At 41.8% G+C, this 17,500-nt stretch overlaps 3 protein-coding genes across 3 annotated transcripts in view; 2 read left to right on the top strand and 1 right to left on the bottom strand.

Annotated features, from left to right (window-relative positions):
• The window catches only part of abca1b (ATP-binding cassette, sub-family A (ABC1), member 1B), a 37,246-nt gene extending 35,009 nt beyond the window's left edge, over positions 1-2,237 (top strand). The window contains 5 exon segments of the mRNA XM_054597159.1: positions 36-170; positions 1,152-1,255; positions 1,826-1,918; positions 1,992-2,023; positions 2,026-2,237. Of these exon segments, the coding sequence (XP_054453134.1) occupies positions 36-170; positions 1,152-1,255; positions 1,826-1,918; positions 1,992-2,023; positions 2,026-2,237 (576 nt within the window).
• A 3,633-nt stretch (positions 2,238-5,870) lies between these two features.
• nipsnap3a (nipsnap homolog 3A (C. elegans)) lies at positions 5,871-9,154 on the bottom strand. The gene is given in 7 exon segments (XM_054597822.1): positions 5,871-6,110; positions 6,224-6,310; positions 6,650-6,799; positions 6,880-6,887; positions 6,889-7,039; positions 7,217-7,424; positions 8,980-9,154. Coding segments are annotated over 7 exon segments (741 nt in total). The 5' UTR covers positions 9,040-9,154; the 3' UTR covers positions 5,871-6,033.
• A 7,300-nt stretch (positions 9,155-16,454) lies between these two features.
• noa1 (nitric oxide associated 1) overlaps positions 16,455-17,500 on the top strand; it is a 7,087-nt gene continuing 6,041 nt past the window's right edge. Inside the window, exon 1 of the mRNA XM_054597696.1 lies at positions 16,455-16,692. Within this exon, the coding sequence (XP_054453671.1) occupies positions 16,530-16,692 (163 nt within the window). The 5' untranslated portion in view covers positions 16,455-16,529. The remainder of the gene's footprint in view (positions 16,693-17,500) is intronic.

The raw sequence follows: 17,500 nt of genomic DNA, 5'->3' as shown, positions 1-17,500 counted from the left end.
ATGTGATGAAGATGATGATGATGTGTGATTGACAGGTGGCAGAGTGGGGCATCAGGAAGTTGGGTCTGATGAAGTACGCTGAGAAAAGAGCTGGAAGTTACAGCGGAGGAAACATGAGGAAGCTCTCCACCGCCATGTCTCTGATCGGAGCGCCGCCCGTCGTCTTCCTGGTACCAATATACACACTATATACACACTATATACACAATGTACATGAAATATATACACACTATATACACACTATATACACACTATATACACAATGTACATGAAATATATACACACTATATACACACTATATACACAATGTACATGAAATATATACATATATATAATACATACACACTATATACACAATGTACATGAAATATATACATATATATAATACATACACACTATATACACAATGTACATGAAATATATACATATATATAATACATACACAGAGAGATGTTGTGCGTTATTGACGGTCATCAATACATGTGATCAGAAGCAGCTTTAAGATGCTGATCAGGTGATCTCAGTGTGTTGAGGAGGAAGAGGAGGAAGAGGAGGAGACGGGTTTAGTGCAGCAGTGTTAAAGTTACACAACGGAATCAGAGCAACGGCCAATCAGCGGGGGGGGGATTAAAAGGATCTGCTGCTGCTTTCTGAGGAGAGAAGAAGAAAAACAGAAGTTAGGAACCTTTAGGAACCTTTAGGAACCTTTAGAAACCTTTAGGGAACCTTTAGGGAACCTTTAGGGAACCTTTAGAAACATTTAGAAACCTTTAGGGAACCTTTAGGAACCTTTAGGAAACCTTTAGGAACCTTTAGAAACCTTTAGGAACCTTTAGGAAACCTTTAGGAACCTTTAGGAAACATTTAGGAACCTTTAGGAACCTTTAGGAAACCTTTAGGAAACCTTTAGGAACCTTTAGAAACCTTTAGGAACCTTTAGAAACCTTTAGGAACCTTTAGGGAACCTTTAGGAACCTTTAGGAAACCTTTAGGAACCTTTAGGAAACATTTAGGAACCTTTAGAAACCTTTAGGGAACCTTTAGGGAACCTTTAGGAGCGATGCTCTTCCTCCTCCTCTTCCTCACCTTCGTCCTCTGCTTCCTGCTCCACCTGTGGGCCGACCTTAACTTGGCTGTCGTCGTGGTAACAGGACGAGCCCACCACCGGCATGGACCCCAAAGCCCGGCGGGCCCTCTGGAACTGTATCCACAGCATCATCAAGGAGGGACGCTCCGTCGTCCTCACCTCCCACAGGTAGAGTCCTCTGTGTCCTCCTAGAGTCCTCTGTGTCCTCCAGTCCACCTAGTCCACCTAGTCCTCTGTGTCCTCCTAGTCCACCTAGTCCTCTGTGTCCTCCTAGTCCACCTAGTCCTCTGTGTCCTCAGTGTCCTCCTAGTCCACCTAGTCCTCTGTGTCCTCAGTGTCCTCCTAGTCCACCTAGTCCTCTGTGTCCTCAGTGTCCACCTAGTCCACCTAGTCCTCTGTGTCCTCAGTGTCCTCCTAGTCCACCTAGTCCTCTGTGTCCTCAGTGTCCTCCTAGTCCACCTAGTCCTCTGTGTCCTCCTAGTCCACCTAGTCCTCTGTGTCCTCTGTGTCCACCTAGTCCACCTAGTCCTCTGTGTCCTCAGTGTCCTCCTAGTCCACCTAGTCCTCTGTGTCCTCAGTGTCCTCCTAGTCCACCTAGTCCTCTGTGTCCTCAGTGTCCTCTGTGTCCTCGGTGTGTCTCCGGTGTGCTCATTAACTCTGTGTGTGTGTGTGTGTGTGTGTGTGTGTGTGTGTGTGTGTGTGTGTGTGTGTGTGTGTGTGTGTGTGTGTGTGTTTCAGTATGGAGGAGTGTGAGGCTCTGTGCACCAGGATGGCCATCATGGTGAACGGCAGGTTCAGATGTCTCGGCAGCGTCCAGCACCTGAAGAACAGGTGAGACAGTTAGAGAACATGAGACAGGTTCTCTCTGAAGGTGTTGAGTGTTAACCGGGGTTCTGTGCATCAGGTTTGGTGACGGCTACACCATCATCCTGCGGGTGGGGGGCCGGACGCCGACCTGCTGCCCGTCATGAAGTTCATCGAGAGCGAGCTGAGCGGCAGCACTCTGAAGGAGAAACACAGGAACATGCTGCAGTACCAGCTGCCATCTTCTCTCACCTCCCTCACACACATCTTCTCCATCCTCGCCAAGAACAAGGACCTGCTGAGGATCGAGGACTACTCCGTCACCCAGACCACCCTGGACCAGTAACCATACTACACACACACCTGACAGGTAACCATACTACACACACACCTGACAGGTAACCATGACACATACACACACACCTGACAGGTAACACATGACAGGTAACCATACTACACACACACCTGACAGGTAACCATACTACACACACACCTGACAGGTAACCATACACACACACACCTGACAGGTAACCATACTACACACACACCTGACAGGTAACCATACTACACACACACACACCTGACAGGTAACCACAGTAAACACACCTGATGGACTTCCTGTTTGTTGTTCCAGGTGTTCGTGAACTTTGCGAAGGACCAGAGTGACGACTATCACTCCAAAGACTCGGTTCGGCGCCGAGACGTCGCCATCGAGGTTCCTCGCTGAGCGCCGTTGGAGGAGGTGCAGAGGGGGGGCCCACTGAAGGAGAGCGTCATGTGATCATGTGATCATGTGACCATGTGATCGTGTTATGGACTGGACCTCATGGCAGAGTGGACGCCCCCCTCACCTGTCGTGATGTCATACCTATTTGAATCCTGTGGGCGGAGCCACCTCCCCCTAATGCCAGCCAATGCAAATGACTCATTGCGGAGCCGCCGCCCAGCAGACTGTTAAAGACACTTGAACGATTGATTTCTTCTTCTGTGATTGATCGAGAACTCTGAACCAACGATGAAGAACACAAATCATTCCAATGGTCGGGGGCCCGACTGCAACAATCTGATTTTTAGAAAACGTTTGATTCCGTTTTTATGCCAGAGTTTTATTTATATGTGTATCTGAAACGTCGTCTTATTTTAGCGGGCGGTTCTGTTTCCTGTAGAGTTTAACAGCCAATCAAAGCGCTCAATGCAAAGTGCTGCACAAAGACAAAGACTTGATTGATTTTCTAGTTTTTTTAAGAAAAGATGCTAAAAAGAGGTTTGTTTGTTTGGGTGTGAAGCAGTGAAATACCTCATCAGCTCCACGAAGCACACTACAGTATCGATCGGCTGACCAGATATCAGCTGATCGATCCGACTGAAGGAGCTCCACCTCCTCAGCACTTTACCCGTTAACAAACCCGTTTGTCTCTGATCACCATGTTGTTTATTTAACGTGACAGCAAAGGCTGATGGGAAGAAGAACTGTTCCCCTAACGACACAATAAAACAAATCCTCCGTCTCTGCTTTGACTCTTTAATCCATAAAGTTTTATTCAAACATTCTCCTTTCAGCTCTTTATTCAGATAGGGGGTTCATCCCAGGTCTCTTATTTGTCGTCTCCTCGACATGATGGATGCACGAGAGCCTCCTTCCAGGAAGTGTTGTGAGGGACACGCCCCCTCATCGTTCATCTGTTATCTGATTGGACGCTGCAGCTGATCATACTGATCTGATATAATCATCATCACTGGAGATTAATACCAGAGTGATGACAGATCACACACTGAATGCATTAAAGTTAAAGAGAGTTAGAGAGAGTTAGAGTTAGAGAGAGTTAGAGAGAGTTAGAGAGAGTTAAAGAGAGTTAGAGAGAGTTAGAGAGAGTTAGAGAGAGAGTTAAAAGAGTTAGAGAGTTAGTTAAAGAGAGAGTTAGAGAGTTAAAGAGAGTTATAGAGTTAGAGAGAGTTATAGAGAGTTAAAGAGAGTTAGAGAGTTAAAGAGAGTTAAAGAGAGTTATAGAGAGTTAGTGAGTTAGAGAGAGTTAAAGAGAGTTAGAGAGTTAGAGAGAGTTAGAGTTAAAGAGAGTTAGAGAGAGTTAAAGAGAGTTTAGAGAGTTAAAGAGAGTTAGAGAGAGTTAAAGAGAGTTAGAGAGAGTTAAAGAGAGTTAGAAAGAGAGTTAGAGAGAGTTAAAGAGAGTTAGAGAGAGTTAAAGAGTTAGAGAGAGAGTTAGAGAGAGTTAAAGAGAGTTATAGAGTTAAAGAGAGTTAGAGAGAGTTAGAGAGTTAGAGTTAGAGAGTTAAGAGTTAAAGAGTTAGAGAGTTAAAGAGAGTTAAAGAGAGAGTTAAAGAGAGTTAGAGTTAAAGAGAGTTAAAGAGAGTTAGAGAGAGTTAAAGAGAGTTAAAGAGAGTTAAAGAGAGTTAGAGAGAGTTAAAGAGAGTTAAAGAGAGTTAAAGAGAGTTAAAGAGAGTTAGAGAGAGTTAGAGTTAAAGAGAGTTAGAGAGTTAGAGTTAAAGAGAGTTAGAGAGAATTAGAGAGAGTTAAAGAGAGTTAGAGAGAGTTAAAGAGTTAGAGAGAGTTAAAGAGAGTTAGAGAGAGAGTTAGAGAGAGTTAAAGAGAGTGAGTTAAAGAGAGTTAGAGAGTTAGTTAGAGAGTTAAAGAGAGTTAGAGAGTTAGAGTTAAAGAGAGTTAGAGAGTTAGAGAGAGTTAGAGAGAGTTAGAGTTAAAGAGAGTTAGAGAGAGTTAAAGAGAGTTAGAGAGAGTTAAAGAGAGTTAAAGAGAGTTAAAGAGAGTTAAAGAGAGTTAGAGAGAGTTAGAGAGTTAAAGAGAGTTAGAGTTAAAGAGTTAGAGAGTTAAAGAGTTAGAGAGTTAAAGAGAGTTAGAGAGAGTTAGAGTTAAAGAGAGTTAGAGAGTTAGAGAGAGTTAGAGAGAGTTAAAGAGTTAGTTAGAGAGTTAGAGAGTTAGAGAGAGTTAGAGTTAAAGAGAGTTAGAGAGAGTTAAAGAGAGTTAGAGAGAGTTAGAGAGAGTTAAAGAGTTAGAGAGTTAAAGAGAGTTAGAGAGAGTTAGAGTTAAAGAGAGTAAAGAGAGTTAGAGAGTTAGAGAGAGTTAAAGAGAGAGTTAAAGAGAGTTAGAGAGAGTTAGAGAGAGTTAAAGAGAGTTAGAGAGAGTTAAAGAGAGTTAGAGAGAGTTAAAGAGAGTTAGAGAGAGTTAAAGAGAGTTAAAGAGAGTTAAAGAGTTAAAGAGAGTTAGAGAGAGTTAAAGAGTTAGAGAGTTTAAGAGTTAGAGAGTCTGTCTGTCTGTCAGTAGAAACACTTTTACATCATTTATCTTCATTTCCATTCATTCATATGAGGCTGATCATTCCTGAGTGTTGGTTGATGAGTTATGTAATTCAAATTTACCCCGAAACATTGAGCCTAATCAATTAATTCCAGTGTTTAGGAGAAAACATAATCATATTCTGGATTATTTAATTATTACATCACAATCACAATTTCAAAACATACAGACGTTAATAATTCATAAATAAGACAAACGCATTCCACCGGTAGAAATCGGTCCTGCGCTTATTAATATTAGTAGTGATGATTACTGTTTCATTATTAATATTACTACAGTGATGATTACTGTGTGTCTTTATTAATATTAGTACAGTGATGATTACTTTGTGTCATTATTAATATTAGTACAGTGATGATTACTTTGTGTCATTATTAATATTAGTACAGTGATGATGTCATCAGAAACAGACGTGGCTTCACGTGACGCTTCAGAGGAAAGGACGTCTCGTGTCTCTTAAAACACATTTCCTCGTCTCCTCTCTCCTCGCCTGGTCGCAAGTGAAGGAAACGAGGAGGCAATTTAAGAGACTTGGGATGAACCCGTAAAGACCTGTCAGTTACATGTCATGAAGAGAAGCCCCGCCCACCTCAACATCCCAGCCACAGGATTGGACGCTGCTGCTGTCAGTCAATGACGACACAGACGACTTCATCTGATTTCGTGTTTTTATTATTCATCATTATTCTGAATGAAAACATGTTGCATCATGATGTGTATTAGTAAGGGTTAGCTTTACACAAACGGTGTTTGTCTCTGCCGTGGAGACGCAGGTGTGAGGACAGGAAGTGGAGGACAGGAAGTGGAGGACAGGAAGTTACTTCAGTGGAGAGAAAGAACAAGGTAGCATGAGTTTGTTCTCCTGAGAGTCCAGATGGACGACACAGTTTCTGACTGAGAGAGAGAGAGAGAGAGAGAGAGACAGGTTAGTCACATGGACACAGGTACCGAGCTATGATGTCACATGATGTCACATGATCTACAGCCTCCTGTGGGCGGAGTCTCACCTGCAGCCACCACTCTGGCGTCAGTGTGAGCTTCATGTCGAACTTCAGCTCTGTGATCAAAGTTCAGGAACCACCAGAGGACGTGAACTGAGGAGACACACACACACACACACACACACACACACACACAGACACACACACACACACGTTACTTACTGCTCATGAATCTAATTAGTGAGATAAAATCTTGTTTTTGTGTCGAGTCGGCGGTTCGATAGCAGGAAGCAGAATGATGACCTCATCAGTGTGTCTGTGTGTTTGTGTGTGTGTGTGTCTGTGTGTGGGGCCCTGAGAGAGAAAAAATATATATACTGAACACGGTAAAAAGGTTCCTGTGTCAGACACACTGTAACCTTTTTACCGTGTACCTCTGTTCAGTATATGTTTTACAGTGTACCTCTGTTCAGTATATGTTTTACAGTGTACCTCTGTTCAGCGGGCCAGCCTCGCTGTGGAACGCTCCCACCAGCTTGCCGTACCCCGGTGCATCATGGGAGGTGACGGCGGCCTGGAAGGCATTGCCCCAAACAGCCGGCCCGCCAGGACGCATCTGGTAGGAAACCAGCTCGTACACACCTGAAACACACCAGGTGTTATAAGGAAGGCGTGATGTCATCAAAGCAGGTATAAGGGGGCGCAGTAGGGGCGGGGCTTACCGCCCTCCTGGGGGGCTCTGCAGGCGGCTCCAGGGAACCAGGTAGACCACCTCGTTCACCTGAGACCTCAACATCGGTATCGCCAAGGAGATGTACTCAGACAGCCAGGAGGAGTCCTGAGACAAGGCCGCACGAACTCCTGACCTCTGAGAATAACTGTCTGTGAGGAGGAGGAGGAGGGGGAGGAGGAGGAGCAGGAGGAGGGGGAGGAAGAAGAAGAGGAGGGGGAGCAGGAGGGGGAGGAGGAGGAGGAGGGAGGAGGAGGAGGAGGTCAGTTACACTTTGTAAACCTGCTGATGAGGATGAAGAGCGTGTCACCACAGGAAGTGGTTCTCACCATACTTCCATATATGGAAGACCTTGTTCAGGCCGCCGTACTCGACGCTCCAGTAGCCAATCAGCTCAGAGTGGGCGGTTCTCAGGTGGATCTTCTCATTGGTCAGTTTGAGGAAGGCAGCGTTCTGGTCTGGACGGATGCTGTAGGTGCGGAACTCATAGAAGGTTCTGTGTTTCTGTTGGGGACCAGTGGAGAGACGCACACAAGGCTGCAGAGAGGAGAGAGAGCAGAGGTCTCACTCTGACCTGGTGTCCTGCAGTACGGGGGCCCACAGGGAACCCTTCTGGTTCCACTCCTCTTCTCCATTTACACCCCGAATACAGGGAACTGAACCAGGACTTCATAGGATGGTGCCAGCGGAACCGCCTCCAGGTCACCTCTGGTAGAACCAAAGAACATCCAGGGAGAGGACATGGAGATGATCTAGAACCCCTCTAAACCTCTCACCCTCTAAACCTCTCACCTCTCTAAACCTCTAAACCTCTCACCCTCTAAACCTCTCACCTCTCTAAACCTCTCACCCTCTAAACCTCTCACCCCTCTAAACCTCTCACCCCTCTAAACCTCTCACCCTCTAAACCTCTCACCCTCTAAACCTCTCACCCCTCTCACCCTCTAAACCTCTCACCCTCTAAACCTCTCACCCCCTCACCCCTCTAAACCTCTCACCCTCTAAACCTCTCAACCCTCTCACCCTCTAAACCTCTCACCCCTCTCACCCTCTAAACCTCTCACCCCTCTAAACCTCTCACCCTCTAAACCTCTCACCCCTCTAAACCTCTCACCCCTCTCTGCTGAGATCAGTGAGTGAATCCTGAACCCGTAGAGGTCCTTGTGTTTACTTCACTGTCACAGTTTAAAGTCTGTAGAGAATATTTAAATTCATGCTGCCACCTGCTGGTCAACACACATCACTGCAGGTGAGTGACATAAGATAAGATGAGATGAGATGAGATGAGATGAGATGAGATGAGATGAGATAATCCTTTATTAGCTCCGCAGCGGGGACATTTGCAGGTTTACAGCAGCAGAGGGTAAAGTGCACACAAGAGACATAGTAAAGAAGACAAGATAAAAATAAAATGAAATAAAAAAACAATAACTGTGTGTCTGTGTGTGTTAGTGTGTGTGTCTGTCTGTGTGTTAGTGTGTGTGTCTGTCTGTGTGTTAGTGTGTGTGTGTTAGTGTGTGTGTGTGTGTGTGTGTGTGTGTGTGTGTGTGTGTGTGTGTGTGTGTGTGTGCTCCTGATCTTGACCTTAAACAGGTTGAACTCTGGGTAAACATCAGGTCTTCATGATGGTGAGTTCAATGTCAGTAAGAAGACTGAAGACTGGTTAATGTTCAACCTTCAGTCCAAAGATCAGAGACAACAAACTCAGAGCTTCAGTCTGAGGGACAGTCAGTCTGCTGGTTCTGGTCTGGTCTGGTCTGGTCTGTTCTGGTCTGGTCTGGTTCTGGTCTGGTCTGTTCTGGTCTGGTCTGGTCTGGTCTGGTCCGGCTGAGCTCAGGTGGAGCTGGGTTAGGGTTACCTGAGCAGGTGAGGTCAGGTGGAGCTGGGTTAGGGTTACCTGAGCAGGTGAGGTCAGGTGGAGCTGGGTTAGGGTTACCTGAGCAGGTGAGGTCAGGTGGAGCTGGGTTAGGGTTACCTGAGCAGGTGAGGTCAGGTGGAGCTGGGTTAGGGTTACCTGAGCAGGTGAGGTCAGGTGGAGCTGGGTTAGGGTTACCTGAGCAGGTGAGGTCAGGTGGAGCTGGGTTAGGGTTACCTGAGCAGGTGAGATCAGCAGAGCAGCGGCTCTCAGCGAGGAGCTCGTGAGCTTCAACATGTTGAGAGTGAAGAGGAGCGCGAGCAGGGAGGAAGTCACCTGACCGACAGAGATCCTGTGAGAGCAGGAGGTCTCACTCCGCAGGGAGGAATCTGACCGACAGAGATCCTGTGAGAGCAGGAGGTCTCACTCCGCAGGAGGTCTCACTCCGCAGGGAGGAAGTCAGAATCACAATGTGTGGTGTGTTATGACTCAGAGGCCGTTTCTCAATACCAAGTATGGTCAAGTATGGACTTGCAAACTTGCAAGTTCATACTTGGATAGTTCGACTCGGGAGTACAAACTCCCGAGGACGCAGTACGTCATTACGTCATTTTGCAACTCTCTTTAACTCTCTCTTTAACTCTCTTTAACTCTCTCTAACTCTCTTTAACTCTCTTTAACTCTCTTTAACTCTCTTTAACTCTCTTTAACTCTCTTTAACTCTCTTTAACTCTCTTTAACTCTCTCTAACTCTCCCTAACTCTCTTTAACTCTCTTTAACTCTCTAACTCTCTTTAACTCTCTTTAACTCTCTCTAACTCTCTTTAACTCTAACTCTCTCTAACTCTCTTTAACTCTCTTCTTTAACTCTAACTTTAACTCTAACTTCTAACTCTCTTTAATCTCTAACTCTCTTTAACTCTAACTCTCTTTAACTCTCTTTAACTCTCTTTAACTCTCTCTAACTCTCTTTAACTCTCTTTAACTCTCTTTAACTCTCTTTAACTCTCTTTAACTCTCTCTTTAACTCTCTCTAACTCTCTTTAACTTTTTAACTCTTTAACTCTCTCTAACTCTCTTTAACTCTCTCTAACTCTCTTTAACTCTCTCTTTAACTCTTTAACTCTCTCTAACTCTCTTTAACTCTAACTCTCTCTAACTCTCTTTAACTCTCTCTAACTCTCTCTAACTCTCTTTAACTCTAACTCTTTAACTCTCTCTAACTCTCTTTAACTCTCTAACTCTCTTTAACTCTCTTTAACTCTCTAACTCTCTTTAACTCTCTCTAACTCTCTTTAACTCTAACTCTCTTTAACTATCTCTAACTCTCTCTTTAACTCTCTCTAACTCTCTCTTTAACTCTCTCTAACTCTCTAACTCTTTAACTAACTCTCTAACTCTTTAACTCTTTAACTCTCTCTTTAACTCTCTTTAACTCTCTTTAACTCTCTTTAACTCTCTCTAACTCTCTTTAACTCTCTCTAACTCTCTTTAACTCTCTCTTTAACTCTCTCTAACTCTCTTTAACTCTCTCTAACTCTCTTTAACTCTTTAACTCTCTCTAACTCTCTTTAACTCTCTCTAACACTCTTTAACTCTCTCTTTAACTCTCTCTAACTCTCTTTAACTCTCTCTAACTCTCTTTAACTCTCTCTAACTCTCTTTAACTCTCTCTAACTCTCTCTAACTTTCTCTAACTCTCTTTAACTCTCTTCAACTCTTTAACTCTCTCTAACTCTCTCTAACTCTCTTTAACTCTCTTTAACTCTCTCTCTCTTCAACTCTATTTAACTCTCTTTAACTCTCTCTAACTCTCTCTTTAACTCTCTTTAACTCTCTCTAACTCTCTTTAACTCTCTCTAACTCTCTTTAACTCTCTTTAACTCTTTAACTCTCTTTAACTCTCTCTAACTCTCTTTAACTCCCTTTAACTCTCTCTAACTCTCTTTAACTCTCTCTAACTCTCTTTAACTCTCTCTCTAACTCTCTTTAACTCTCTCTAACTATAACTCTCTCTAACTCTCTTTAACTCTCTCTAACTCTCTTTAACTCCCTTTAACTCTCTCTAACTCTCTTTAACTCTCTCTAACTCTCTTTAACTCTCTCTCTAACTCTCTTTAACTCTCTCTAACTATAACTCTCTCTAACTCTCTTTAACTCTCTCTCTTTAACTCTAACTCTCTTTCTCTTTAACTCTCTCTAACTCTCTCTAACTCTTTAACTCTAACTCTCTTCAACTCTCTCTAACTCTCTTTAACTCTAACTCTCTCTAACTCTCTTTAACTATCTCTAACTCTCCCTAACTCTCTTTAACTCTCTCTAACTCTCTAACTCTCTCTAACTCTCTCTAACTCTCTTTAACTATCTCTAACTCTCTTTAACTCTCTCTAACTCTCTCTAACTCTTTAACTCTAACTCTCTTTAACTCTCTCTAACTCTCTTTAACTCTAACTCTCTCTAACTCTCTTTAACTATCTCTAACTCTCCCTAACTCTCTTTAACTCTCTCTAACTCTCTTTAACTCTCTTTAACTCTCTTTAACTCTCTCTAACTCTCTTTAACTCTCTTTAACTCTCTCTAACTCTCTTTAACTCTCTCTTTAACTCTCTCTAACTCTCTTTAACTCTCTTTAACTCTCTTTAACTCTCTCTAACTGTCTTTAACTCTCTCTAACTCTCTCTAACTCTCTTTAACTAACTCTCTTTAACTCTAACTCTTTAACTCTCTCTAACTCTCTCTAACTCTCTTTAACTCTCTCTAACTCTCTTTAACTCTCTCTAACTCTCTTCAACTCTTTAACTCTCTTTAACTCTCTCTAACTCTCTTTAACTTTCTCTAACTCTCTCTAACTCTCTTCAACTCTTTAACTCTCTTTAACTCTCTCTAACTCTCTCTAACTCTCTCTTTAACCCTCTTTAACTCTAACTCTCTTTAACTCTCTCTTTAACTCTCTTTAACTCTCTCTTTAACTCTCTCTAACTCTCTTTAACTCTCTTTAACTCTCTTTAACTCTCTCTAACTCTTTAACTCTCTTTAACTCTCTAACTCTCTCTAACTCTCTTTAACTCTCTCTAACTCTCTTTAACTCTCTTTAACTCTCTCTAACTCTCTTTAACTCTCTCTAACTCTCTTTAACTCTCTTTAACTCTCTCTAACTCTTTAACTCTCTCTAACTCTCTTTAACTCTCTTTAACTCTAACTCTCTTTAACTCTCTCTAACTCTCTTTAACTCTCTTTAACTCTCTTTAACTCTCTCTAACTCTCTTTAACTCTCTCTAACTCTAACTCTCTCTAACTCTCTTTAACTCTCTTTAACTCTCTCTAACTCTCTCTAACTCTCTTTAACTCTCTAACTCTCTTTAACTCTCTTTAACTCTAACTCTCTTTAACTCTCTAACTCTTTAACTCTTTAACTCTCTTTAACTCTCTAACTTTAACTCTTTAACTCTCTTTAACTCTCTTTAACTCTCTTTAACTCTCTCTAACTCTTTAACTCTCTTTAACTCTCTCTAACTCTCTTTAACTCTCTAACTCTCTTTAACTCTCTCTAACTCTCTTTAACTCTCTTTAACTCTCTCTTTAACTCTCTTTAACTCTCTTTAACTCTCTAACTCTTTAACTCTCTCTAACTCTCTTTAACTCTCTTTAACTCTCTCTAACTCTCTTTAACTCTCTCTAACTCTCTTTAACTCTCTCTTTAACTCTCTAACTCTCTCTAACTCTAACTCTCTCTAACTCTCTTTAACTCTCTCTAACTCTCTTTAACTCTAACTCTCTCTAACTCTCTTTAACTATCTCCAACTCTCCCTAACTCTCTTTAACTCTCTCTAACTCTCTTTAACTCTCTCTAACTCTCTCTAACTCTCTTTAACTATCTCTAACTCTCTCTAACTGTCTTTAACTCTCTCTAACTCTCTCTAACTCTCTTTACCTCTCTCTAACTCTCTTTAACTCTCTCTAACTCTCTTCAACTCTTTAACTCTCTTTAACTCTCTCTAACTCTCTCTAACTTTCTCTAACTCTCTCTAACTCTCTTCAACTCTTTAACTCTCTCTAACTCTCTCTAACTCTCTTTAACTCTCTCTAACTCTCTTTAACTCTCTTTAACTCTAACTCTCTTTAACTCTCTCTTTAACTCTCTCTAACTCTCTTTAACTCTCTCTAACTCTTTAACTCTCTTTAACTCTCTCTCTAACTCTCTTTAACTCTCTCTAACTCTAACTCTCTTTAACTCTCTCTAACTCTCTCTAACTCTCTTTAACTCTCTTTAACTCTCTCTAACTCTCTCTAACTCTCTTTAACTCTCTCTTTAACCCTCTTTAACTCTAACTCTCTTTAACTCTCTCTTTAACTCTCTCTAACTCTCTTTAACTCTCTCTTTAACTCTCTCTAACTCTCTTTAACTCTCTTTAACTCTCTCTAACTCTTTAACTCTCTTTAACTCTCTCTAACTCTCTTTAACTCTCTAACTCTCTTTAACTCTCTTTAACTCTCTCTAACTCTCTTTAACTCTCTCTAACTCTCTTTAACTCTCTCTTTAACTCTCTTTAACTCTCTTTAACTCTCTCTAACTCTTTAACTCTCTCTAACTCTCTTTAACTCTCTTTAACTCTCTCCAACTCTCTCTAACTCTCTTTAACTCTCTCTAACTCTCTTTAACTCTCTCTCTAACTCTCTTTAACTCTCTCTAACTCTAACTCTCTCTAACTCTCTTTAACTCTCTCTAACTCTCTTTAACTCTAACTCTCTCTAACTCTCTTTAACTATCTCCAACTCTCCCTAACTCTCTTTAACTCTCTCTAACTCTCTTTAACTCTCTCTAACTCTCTCTAACTCTCTTTAACTATCTCTAACTCTCCCTAACTCTCTCTAACTGTCTTTAACTCTCTCTAACTCTCTCTAACTCTCTTTACCTCTCTCTAACTCTCTTTAACTCTCTCTAACTCTCTTCAACTGTTTAACTCTCTTTAACTCTCTCTAACTCTCTCTAACTTTCTCTAACTCTCTCTAACTCTCTTCAACTCTTTAACTCTCTCTAACTCTCTCTAACTCTCTTTAACTCTCTTTAACTCTAACTCTCTTTAACTCTCTTTAACTCTAACTCTTTAACTCTCTTTAACTCTCTCTTTAACTCTCTCTAACTCTTTAACTCTCTTTAACTCTCTCTAACTCTCTTTAACTCTCTAACTCTCTTTAACTCTCTTTAACTCTCTTTAACTCTCTTTAACTCTCTTTAACTCTCTCTAACTCTCTTTAACTCTCTTTAACTCTCTCTTTAACTCTCTTTAACTCTTTAACTCTCTCTAACTCTCTTTAACTCTCTTTAACTCTCTCTAACTCTCTTTAACTCTCTTTAACTCTCTTTAACTCTCTTTAACTCTCCAACTCTTTAACTCTCTTTAACTCTCTCTAACTCTCTTTAACTCTCTTTAACTCTCTCTAACTCTTTAACTCTCTTTAACTCTCTCTAACTCTCTCTAACTCTCTTTAACTCTCTTTAACTCTCGTTAACTCTCTCTAACTCTTTAACTCTCTTTAACTCTCTCTAACTCTCTCTAACTCTCTTTAACTCTCTCTAACTCTTTAACTCTCTTTAACTCTCTCTAACTCTCTCTAACTCTCTAACTCTCTTTAACTCTCTCTAACTCTCTTTAACTCTTTAACTCTCTCCAACTCTCTCCAACTCTCTCTAACTCTCTTTAACTCTCTCTAACTCTCTTTAACTCTCTTTAACTCTCTCTAACTCTAACTCTCTTTAACTCTCTCTAACTCTCTTTAACTCTCTTTAACTCTCTTTAACTCTCTCTAACTCTCTCTAACTCTCTTTAACTTTAATGCATTCAGTGTGTGATCTGTCATCACTCTGGTATTAATCTCCAGTGATGATGAGTTATATCAGATACCAGATGAACGATGAGGGGGCGTGTCCCTCACAACACTTCCTGGAAGGAGGCTCTCGATCATCTCTAACTGTCTTTAACTGTCTTTCTCTAACTCTCTTTAACTCTTTAACTCTCTTTAACTCTCTAACTCTTTAACTAACTCTTTAACTCTCTCTAACTCTTTAACTCTTAACTCTCTCTAACTCTCTTTAACTCTCTCTTTAACTCTTTAACTCTCTCTAACTCCCTTTAACTCTCTCTTTAACCCTCTTTAACTCTCTTTAACTCTCTCTAACTCTCTTTAACTCTCTCTTTAACTCTCTTTAACTCTCTCTAACTCTCTCTAACTCTCTTTAACTCTAACTCTCTTTAACTATCTCTAACTCTCTCTTTAACTCTCTCTTTAACTCTCTCTAACTCTTTAACTCTTTAACTCTCTTTAACTCTCTCTAACTCTCTTCTAACTCTCTTTAACTCTAACTCTCTCTCTAACTCTCTTTAACTAACTCTCTTTAACTCTCTCTCTAACTCTCTTTAACTCTCTCTAACTAACTCTCTTTAACTCTCTCTAACTCTTTAACTCTCTCTAACTCTCTTTAACTCTCTCCAACTCTCTCTAACTCTCTTTAACTCTCTCTAACTCTCTTTAACTCTTTAACTCTCTCTTTAACTCTCTCTTTAACTCTCTTTAACTCTCTCTTTAACTCTCTCTAACTCTCTCTAACTCTCTCTAACTCTCTAACTCTCTTTAACTCTCTTTAACTCTCTCTAACTCTCTTTAACTCTCTCTAACTCTCTCTAACTCTCTTTAACTCTCTCTAACTCTCATCATGGCTCCTCCGGCCGTCAACATGGCGGCGCAGAACAACTTCCGGTTCAAGCGAGGAGCGAGGAGACGACAAATAAGAGTCATAACAGGTGTTACCATGACGACCGCCTTCTCACAGCCCCCCCACACCAAACATCACGTGATGAGAACACAGTCACATGATTGGTTTAAGGAGCATTCTGTTTCTTCTAAATGTGTCTTTACTTCCTGTTTACATTCCTCATCCAGCTGACAGGAAGTGAACATGACGTCACATCGAACATCAACAAGGAAGCCAAAGGTCACCAGAGGTCAAACACACAACAATACACACACACTAACACACAACAATACACACACACAACAATACAAACACACACTAACACACAACAATACACACACACACTAACACACAACAATACACACACACACAATACAAACACACACTAACACACAACAATACACACACACAACAATACAAACACACACACTAACACACAACAATACAAACACACAACAATACAAACACACACTAACACACAACAATACACACACACTAACACACAACAATACACACACAACAATACAAACACACAACAATACACACACACTAACACACAACAATACACACACACTAACACACAACAATACACACACACACTAACACACAACAATACACACACACAACAATACAAACACACACTAACACACAACAATACACACACACAACAATACACACTAACACACACACACACAACACACACACACACACACACACACAACACACACACACACACACACACACACACACACACACACACACACACACACACACACACACACACACACACACACACACACACACACACACACACACACACACACACACACACACACACACACACACACACACACACACACACAGTGTTTCCGGTTCCTGAGGCAGAGTGAGACCTGTGTCGTCACTGATCGTGTATTGGTCGTAAGTGCTTCTTTATAAATGACGAGTCTGACGTCACGTCCGTGCAGGAAGTGACGGAGGAGAGTCTCGCGTTGAGCTCCGGGGTGAGCGCGTTCACGAGCAGTCGGGAGTGAGCATGTGGAAGGTGATCCGCATGCTGGTCCGGGCGGTGCCCTGCTCAGAGGCCGCGGCAGGGAGGAGTGTGACCCGGCAGCTCTGCAGCGGAGCCGGGAGGCCGATCCGGACCTGCACCGTGGACCCGAACCGGGAGGAGACGTTCGTGTTCGTGGACTGTTCAGGTGAGACTGATGACTACAAGTACTACTACAGGTACTACTACAGGTACTACAAGTACTACTACAGGTACTACTACAGGTACAGGTACTACTACAGGTACTACAAGTACTACTACAGGTACTACTACAGGTACTACTACAAGTACTACTACAGGTACTACTACAGGTACTACAGGTACTACTACAGGTACTACTACAGGTACTACTACAAGTACTACTACAGGTACTACTACAGGTACTACTACAAGTACTACTACAGGTACTACTACAAGTACTACTACAGGTACTACTACAGGTACTACTACAGGTACTACTACAGGTACTACAAGGTACTACTACAGGTACTACTACAGGTACTACTACAGGTACTACTACAAGTACTACTACAGGTACTACTACAGGTACTACTACAAGGTACTACTACAGGTACTACAAGTACTACTACAGGTACTACTACAGGTACTACTACAGGTACTACTACAAGTACTACAAGTACTACAAGTACTACTACAGGTACTACTACAGGTACTACTACAGTACTACTACAGGTACTACTACAAGTACTACAAGTACTACTACAGGTACTACTACAGGTACTACTACAAGTACTACAAGTACTACTACAAGTACTGCTACAGGTACTACTACAGGTACTACTACAGGTACTACTACAAGTACTACTACAGGTACTACTACAGGTACTACTACAAGTACTACTACAGGTACTACTACAAGTACTACAAGTACTACTACGGGCGGCTGTGGCTCAGTGGGGAGCAGGGTCGTCCCCCAATCAGAGGATCGGCGGTTC

Source organism: Anoplopoma fimbria, chromosome 4 (genome assembly GCF_027596085.1).
Source record: "Anoplopoma fimbria isolate UVic2021 breed Golden Eagle Sablefish chromosome 4, Afim_UVic_2022, whole genome shotgun sequence".
In the NCBI taxonomy this organism is placed as follows: domain Eukaryota; kingdom Metazoa; phylum Chordata; class Actinopteri; order Perciformes; family Anoplopomatidae; genus Anoplopoma; species Anoplopoma fimbria.
Note: the sequence above shows the minus strand (reverse complement) of the source record. Positions and strands in the feature narration are given on the sequence as shown.